The sequence below is a fragment of the Priapulus caudatus genome, unplaced genomic scaffold (genome assembly GCF_000485595.1).
Source record: "Priapulus caudatus unplaced genomic scaffold, Priapulus_caudatus-5.0.1 Scaffold920, whole genome shotgun sequence".
In the NCBI taxonomy this organism is placed as follows: Eukaryota; Metazoa; Priapulida; class Priapulimorpha; order Priapulimorphida; family Priapulidae; genus Priapulus; species Priapulus caudatus.
In genome coordinates, this window is record NW_014577981.1 from 73,595 (window position 1) to 82,127 (window position 8,533).

At 46.5% G+C, this 8,533-nt stretch overlaps 1 protein-coding gene across 1 annotated transcript in view; it reads left to right on the forward strand.

Moving 5' to 3' along the window:
* Positions 1–8,533, forward strand: part of LOC106814407 (MAP/microtubule affinity-regulating kinase 3-like) — a 59,942-nt gene that overhangs the window by 48,656 nt on the left and 2,753 nt on the right. Inside the window, exons 10-16 of the mRNA XM_014818723.1 lie at positions 662–683; positions 851–970; positions 1,177–1,276; positions 1,747–1,862; positions 2,610–2,799; positions 5,203–5,572; positions 6,356–6,493. Coding sequence (XP_014674209.1) covers positions 662–683; positions 851–970; positions 1,177–1,276; positions 1,747–1,862; positions 2,610–2,799; positions 5,203–5,572; positions 6,356–6,493 — 1,056 coding nt within the window. The remainder of the gene's footprint in view (positions 1–661; positions 684–850; positions 971–1,176; positions 1,277–1,746; positions 1,863–2,609; positions 2,800–5,202; positions 5,573–6,355; positions 6,494–8,533) is intronic.

Genomic DNA, 8,533 nt, shown 5'->3' on the forward strand with positions numbered 1-8,533 from the left:
GCGAGTGTCCAAATACTACGGTACAGGCTAATTATGTGATTAGTTAAGTAATGGCTTCGTGAAACAGATTTTTAAGTATGATTAACTAATCATAATTACAGGAGGTTAATTATGATTAGTGATTTAATCATAATTAAAGTTAATCACGCTTCGTGAAACCGGCCCCAGCTGTTTATCGTGGAAAGGTCGGCCCACGCACAGTAGTATGTTCTTATCACAACCTTCTACCTATTGTTAATTATTACGTGTTATTATAAATTTATTACACAAATGATCTAATGCCCCCATACGTCAACCATCCCATCCATTTAAACTAGCTTACACTGTAGTAGGATCACTACTCAGTGATATCAATGTATATGATTAGCAGGGAAGGTTTAGGGGGTGGCTATGGCCTTGATGTGAACAGTAGAAGTATGACACCTCTCTGTGGTTGGCAAGGAAGCTGTAGACTTGTTAGGGTTAGCAGTGGTGTGATGTAAGTAAGGGGATGTAGGGGAGGGGGGTATAGCATTGGTAGGGTCACACTGGCTAGGAGAATCTAGGCTCAGTATACTCCTAAACAGTCTGCCTCTAGATCTCCTAAAACGTACTCCCTAACTAAGCACTGACGTTGCAATCGAATGATAAACTCTGGTGTAAGTGCCTGTGAGGTTAGCAGGTGGGTGAGGCTTATGGAATCGGTATGGTTAAACTGGCTAGGCGAATCTAGTCTCAGTATACTCCTAAACAGTCCGCCTCTCCTAAAAAATCTTCCCTAACTAAGCTTCTTTGATGTTGCAATCGAATCATAAACTCAGGTGGAACACGTTAATTTTGCGTTAATTGTTTCCGTACGCGTGCGCTGCAGGAACTGCGAGAGAGAGTGCTTCGCGGCAAGTACCGCATCCCGTTCTACATGTCTACCGACTGTGAAAATCTGCTGAAGAAGTTTCTCGTGTTGAACCCCGCACGACGAGCGTCGTTAGAGGTACGAAGGTCGAAGCTCGCGTCGTCAAGGTCGTCGTTAACCTTAAGCGCAGGGGGAGCGATTTGTTTATTTTGTTGTCGGTTCAAACGCTCGCGTTCACGACACAATCGATTTTTGAAATCGTATATCTGGCTGAATTTTCGGAATTATTTCGAGCGGATTCGTTAGCGTAGACTGACGATGCTGTTGTTCTCTTGGTCACCTAGCAAATCATGAAGGACAAGTGGATGAACGTCGGGTTTGAGGACGACGACCTGAGGCCTTTTTCGGAACCTATTCCAGACTACAGCGACTCCGGAAGGATGGGTAAGTCGCACCTAGCATCGTACATCTCCCCCCCCCCCACTATAGAAAACATTCCCCCTCTACCTTGCACATGGGCACATTGACTTTTATTGCCCGTGCGCAATGTAGAAGGGGGGCGGCGTTTGCCATGGGGGATGTATACCGTGTTACGCAGTATTACACCTATTGTCTTCACTATTGCCCGGGAGCAATAGAGAGACAAAATAATAGTTGAATTATTTGCAGTGTAAACAATAAGAGTTACATTAAGTTAGACTGTAAACGATCCACCCAAGATGAGACGAGTAAATACGGTCCGTCGTGTTTAAATTAAAAGCTTGTGTTCTCTCCCCTCGGCAGAGCTGCTATTGCAGAGATGCTCGCGAGACAATACAGAGACAAAATAATAGTTTAATTATTTGCAGTGTAAACAATAAGCATTACATTAAGTTGGAGTGTAAGTAATTAAAAGCTTGCGTTCGCTCTCGCAGAGATGCTGCTGAAGATGGGATACACGCGGAAAGAGATCGAAGAGTCGCTGACGAACAAGAAGTTTGACGACGTCATGGCTGCCTACCTGCTCCTTGCGAAGCGCGCGTGCGTCGAGGTGAGTACGGCACGAGGCTGCCGCCGCCGCCGCCGCCGCCGCCGCTGACATTACACCACAGCAGACTGTCGCTAGTGATGGCCGCACGAAGGGCCGGTAGTACCGGGGGTAGACGTATCGCAGCGTATTCAGGGCTGAATTACACCACGACAGACCGCTGCTGCTGCTGACAACCCCACGAAGGGCCTCACATACATATATATATATATATATATACATATGCTCTCTTTACTTGCTGGGGATGCCTTACAAAATGTGTTCGCGGTGATAAAGTGCCTTAGCTGTTTCGCCCCTGTGCCCTTTGCATCAATTTTACGTAGTGTACGTACCAGTGCAACACTAGATGGTTGATACGGGATCCTTACGGGTCCCGGAATATGTGGAGAGTCTTGGAATTTTAAAATGCCATTTTCTATATCTGGGAAAATGAATAAGCTATGGTCATGAAAATCACAGAAATTCTCGTGTAATTCTCATGTTTGGTCCTAGAAAGTCCTGTTACAGAGATCTCGTTCGAGAGGCAATAAAATGTGATTAATCCAACATTTTGTCCACTAATTGTTGATTTGACGATGCAAAGCTCAAAAATTTTAATCAGGCGGAATCTCACGGTCATTGAAAACGCATTGTTCACATCCGCTAAGGCTGCAGAATGTTTAAAAACCTAGTACTACACGCTATGTGTACCTACTAAACCCATACGTTCACTGACGACGCGACTAACGACCTCCGACCATCTCTCGTTAGCTGGACAGCGGTGACTCGCGCACAGGCAGCAGCATCTCCCTGATGACGCCCGCCGTTACCACGCCGACGGTCTCCGACGCGTCGAGCGCGCAGTCTCCGTCGCACGGCAAGGTGCACCGCAGCACGTCGGCGCAGCAGCAGCAGCAGGCGCAGAAGCCGCGCCGCTTCAGCCACGGAGGTGAGAAGGACGGTATGTACACACAGGTCGGTCGGTCGTCGGAGTGTGTCGTGTCGTAGTAGCCGTGTCGTGTCCGTGCGTGCGTGTGGAGAGCATGGCGCTCTCATCTGCACTCTGCTGCTACTCTGCTGGCGCGCCCGCCGCCGTCACCTTGTGTGCATGCCCTCTCTAGATCTGTTATTATTATTACGTTGCACAGTTTTCTCTTGCTCGGTGTATTTCTATGTGTGTTAGTGTATATGCATAGATATATAGCGAACCAACCGATATATATATGTGTGTGTGTGTGTGTTGTGTATATATATGTATATATATATATAAATATACACACACATATATATATATATATATATATAGCGGTCGGTTTGCTAATAGGAAAGGTTTCGTGAGTTTTGTAGTGGTTAGTGAGCAGGAGATTGGTGTCGATGTTGTAAATTGATATGGTTTGCTGCGTTAGAATCCGTCGCGAGCCTTTCAGCCGGATTGATTTTACTCTATTATGCCGCCTGGCTGTGTTTTCCTGTTTTTTGGCAAGCGAGCTAAACTCTATGACGTTGTACGTTTCTGTGTGATTGGCTGTTTGAATGGGCTTTCTATGCAGAATTGTGAGAATGCAGAGTGAAGTAAGGCTTTAAAAAGTGCTGTTAAGGTATTTTTGATGTTTTGTAGAAAATAGCCTGTTCATAACCACTGCAAAACAACCGTTAGGTATTTCTCGTCTGACTCATTAAGAACTAATACAATATTTATCTGTATGTCATTTACTTTCTATTATTGACATGAGAGTTTTAATACTTCTAATGATATATTATACTTCAGTATAGAATATCTACGGTAGAATTTTTCTGTGATTTACTTAGAAAGTTTCTACTTTACAACTAAAATCGTAGGTCTGTAATTCTTTTGTAGCTGTTCCTTAACTAAACTGTTTTTATCTCGTGTTATTTATTTGCAACCAAAATTATATCATTAAGGAAATGTACAACTCCCAACCAATTTAAATCTTCCCATTTCAGTATCTATTTGCTAACACTCCCCCATCAAATTCCATACTCTTGGAGTTTTTTTCCACCTTCCTAAACAACCCGGTATTCATCTTAGTGACACCAAATTGTGGGTTTCGACAGGAAAATTATGCAAGCTACTTTGCTTTTGTCTTGCTGCAATTTGGTGTGGGTGTAGTGTCATAGTGATACATACATACAGCAACCTACCCACTAGCTCTTGCTGAACCAAGAGTGTTTTTAACCTCAATACAAGTTGCTCCCCACTACACTACACTACACTACACTACTCCCCACTACACTACACTACACTACACTACACTACACTACACTACACTACACTACACTACACTACACTACACTACACTACACTACATTCCCACTATCACTTACACTACTCCCCCACTTACACTAACTACACTACACTACACTACACTACTTCCCCTACACTGTTACACTACTCCCCACTGACACTACACTACTACCACCACACTACCTGACACTACACTATCCCCACTTACACTACACTACACTACTCCCCACTACACTACACTACACGACACTACACTTACACTCATCCCCACTTTTACACTACACTACACTACTCCGCCACTACAAGCTACACTACACTCTCCTCACTACACTATACTACTACCCACTACATCACTACACTTACTCCCACTACACTACACTACACTACTCCCCACTACACTACACTACACTACTCCCCACTACACTACACTACACTACTCCCCACTACACTACACTACACTACACTACTCCCCACTACACTACACTACTCCCCACTACACTACACTACTCTACTCCCCACTACACTACACTACTCTACTCCCCACCATATTGCTCACTGACATTGGCAGGTGCTCTTGAATGCTAGACAATGACCCTCTTGATCGTATGTGTTGTTTACCGCCCGAAATTTGGGAGTCGTACATTTTTCGTGGTGATGTGTTTTTGGTGAAACTAATGTCATTCAAAGTTATTTTTACAGGTACATCTTCGCCTGCAAGTTAAATGTGAAAAAAATAGAAAATGTGTGGCGTCAAATGGGTTTTTTCGGCCAGTTTTAATGTTGACAAATGTTTTTTCCTTTCGAATGACATTTTTAAAGAATTTGTGCAAGACTTTGGATTTAAAGGAAAGACTTGAATTTTTATATTTATCGTTTAAATTTCTGTGTTGACGATGAACTGGAGATGTCACTATGGAAACAGTACATCTGACGATAAAAGTATATGCTTGTGTTATAGTATATATATATATATATGTATATAAACATATACGTATGTATATATATACATACATAGATGTGTGTACATACATAATGTGATGTAACACGTGTATCAGCCGCGGCGCTATATTCTCTAGTCTCGCCACGTTCGCCTTGCAGTGCCTAAAGGCTACAGCAGCACACGCGCGCGGACAACACCAGGGGGCGCCATGTCGAACAGCGGCACGCCGACGCTCACCGACAACAACGGCACGGTGGCGCCCTCTCCGACGCCGATCATCCGCACGGCGCCGCGCATGCGCACCGGTCCCGTCAAGGCGATGTCGTTGGACGCGTCCAGCCCCGCGTCGCCCACGCCACGCGTCCCGCCCGCACGCAAGGCCGTCGCCGGGGGCGGGGGCGGGGCCGGCGGGGCCGGAGGAACAACGAGGAACAACGTGCTGCCGAGGCGGAACACGCTGCACGTCTACGGAGACAACAAGACGACGGCCGCGGCTGATCGGAACGGCTCGTCGCAGGACGGACCGAGGTGAGTGCCATCTAGGGGCCGGTGGTGGCGGGGGTCGTTCTCAGGTCGCGCAGGTGACATTTATCTCAGGGGGGGGGGAATAAAGCTGACATTTGCCGGGGGTGGTCGCTAGGTGGCGCTTCTAGCGTCTATGGTAAGCGTCGCATTTTCGTCGGCTGCGTCGGCGTGAGGCGGCGCCATCTGGTGTTTCGCAGCATGCGGTGAATGCGCTAGTATGTATTCGTTAAATGCGTGTTTCATTTGTTTGTTAAGTCTTGTAGCAGGGCATAGAACCCTGTTTAATCAGGATATAGAACACTGTATAAGCAGGGTATAGAACCCTGTATAAGCAGGGTATAGAACCCTGTATATGCAGGGTATAGAACCCTGTATAAGCAGTGTTTAGCACCCTGTAGAAGCGGGGCAAAGAACCCTGTCTAACCAGGGTATACAACCCTGTATAAACGGGGTATTGAACCCTGTACATCTGTGTGCCGCGTGTCTCAGACATGTCTCGGAGATGTCTCGCGTCTCGCTCACGCGTCTCGTCGTCCTTCCTCTCTCTATTCTCTTCGTTCTACTCGTGGGTGACATCCACTCTCTTGCTGTGGCGTAGCGTGTAACGTCTAGCGACTAACGACCTTCGGGGGCGACTAACACACAGTGCACACACACACACGCACAACACTTGTGTTGTTGTGTGTGACTACACAGTGCTTCGCGGTGGTAGGGACTGTACCGTAGGCTGCGTCCTAACTCTCTCCGTGTGTCTTTCCCTTTTTTCTAACTCGTCGTCGCCGACAGCGATACTAACGCGGCCGGTATTAGGTCCCAGTCCTCGGCGCGGCCGAAGGGACATGCAAAGTCTGCGTCTGCGTCCGGACCGGGGAAGGCTGGGCTGCCGTCTCCCGATGGCTTCATGCAGGACCCTCTGCGGCCCACGTGAGTGCCTCAAGGATCTACTCTCTGTGTGTGTCTTTGTGTCTTTCTCTCTCTCTCCCTCTCTGTGTGTGGGTAGCTGTGTCTCTCTGTCGCTCTCTCTCTCTTTCTGTCTCTACTAGAGTTGTGAAATGTTGCTGTGTCGCCGATCGACAGCTGCCGTATTGAAATCTGTTTTCTCGTGCGTGTTGGGTTTGTGCCATGCTGGGTGCGTGTGTGTGTGTGTGTGTGTGTGTGTGTGTGTGTGTGTGTGTGTGTGAGTGTGTGTGTGTGTGTGCTGTGTGTGTGTGTGTGTGTGTGTGTGTGTTTGTGTGTGTGTGTGTGTGGTTTGTGTGTGTGGTGTGTGTGTGTGTGTGTGTGTGTGTGTGTGTTGTGTGTGTGTGTGTGTGTGTGTTGTGTGTGTGTGGTGTGTGTGTGTGTGTGTGTGTTTGTTGTGTGTGTGCGCGCATAGCACGTTACGAGTTTTTCGGTTCAAAAGTAGCGCAGTGTGCGTTTCTGTGTGCTTGCGTCTGTGCGTCTGTGCGTGCGTGTATATACAATCGGGTTCGGTATGTTCTGTACATGTACAGAGCAATAATCTGTGTAAATAAAATAAAAGCGCGCCGCGGCGACGTGTTTAATCCGGTTTAGGGTGATCGCGGGGATCAGCGACAGACACACGTCAGCGATAGATTCACCGTGTGTGTACCCCCCCTTACTACGTAGATTCACCGTGTGTGTACCCCCCTTCCGTGGCTAACTGTATGCTGTGTGCTGTGTTGGTGGTGTGCGTGACATTTGATTGCACTGATTCGTTTGGAGATTGCCGCTCAGTATCTGTCGATTTCCGTCTGGAACTACTTTTCGCGTGAATTTATCTGTGATTGGCTGACTGCATGACAGTATTGAATGTAACATTTCGCATGTGTCGCATGGTCGAAATTAGTGACAGATCTGTGATATGGCGACAGTGTTGCACGTTTCCAAAATTAAGTCGAATCGTTTGCAAAATTTGAATCTTGATTTCTTAGTCAGCACTGACACTTCTTTTTATTTTAACGTTTTAAATGCAGTCATTTTATTATTAGCTCATCTGGCGAAGTCAGATGCAGCTTGTAGAATCGCATGAGCGTCCGTGTGTCCGTGCGTCCGTCCGTCAACAGTTGTGCACAAATCTTAACCGCTCGACGTACGGTCACGATATTCGGGACGTCGGGGGGGGTCGTGACTCGGGATGACCAATTTGGGGGGTCAAGGGCCAAAGGTCAAGATGTGTCAACGGAGGGGGAATATTTCCTCCTTAACTTACAGTATAGGAGGAAATACGCGAATTGCGGCACAAATCTGAACGGCTCGACCTATGCTCTTAATATTCGGTGTATAAGTTTATGGGCAGGAAACCCATCACCAGTGCGAAATTGGAGGTCACAGGTCAAAGGGCAGTGGGGGAAAGGTCAGATATCAGACATTTTCTGGGACATGGCCTAATGGACAGAGTGAAAAACTTTTTGTTTTAGCGCTGACCTACCATTTTATCACTTTATTGAAAGGACAATGAATGTGCTTTCCACTGACGTGCGAAGAGTAAGTGTCTGATAACCTTTTGACCTCAGAGGAGGGTTAAACATGGATTTGTTGACTGCTTAACAAAGGACTGAACTGTGTTTGATGGTACTTGTGTGATCGTGGAAGACTTAAATTTCACAGTGAAATTCTGCATGCAAAACTTACTTGAACAACGTTTACGCGCCTAATCATATATGAAGTTCATTTCTCTATATGAGATTCTGTACGTTGGGAATACATGTCAATAGCACTACGCAAACCGTTGTTTTGATTAGGCCAACTATAAATAGGCTACCTCGCAGGTGGGTGGCTGATAGTATCACAGCATGGGCTAAACGAAGGTAGCAACTAGTTCGGATTATCTATTTTCCCTGCACCTAGTCAGTATGCACGCCATCTATCGGAACAGAGTGAGAAGAATGTCCCGGCAGGATAGGTCAAATGTATTTGCGCTCAAAAGTGCAGAAAGAATTACTTTCTTAACTTCAATTTAACTCG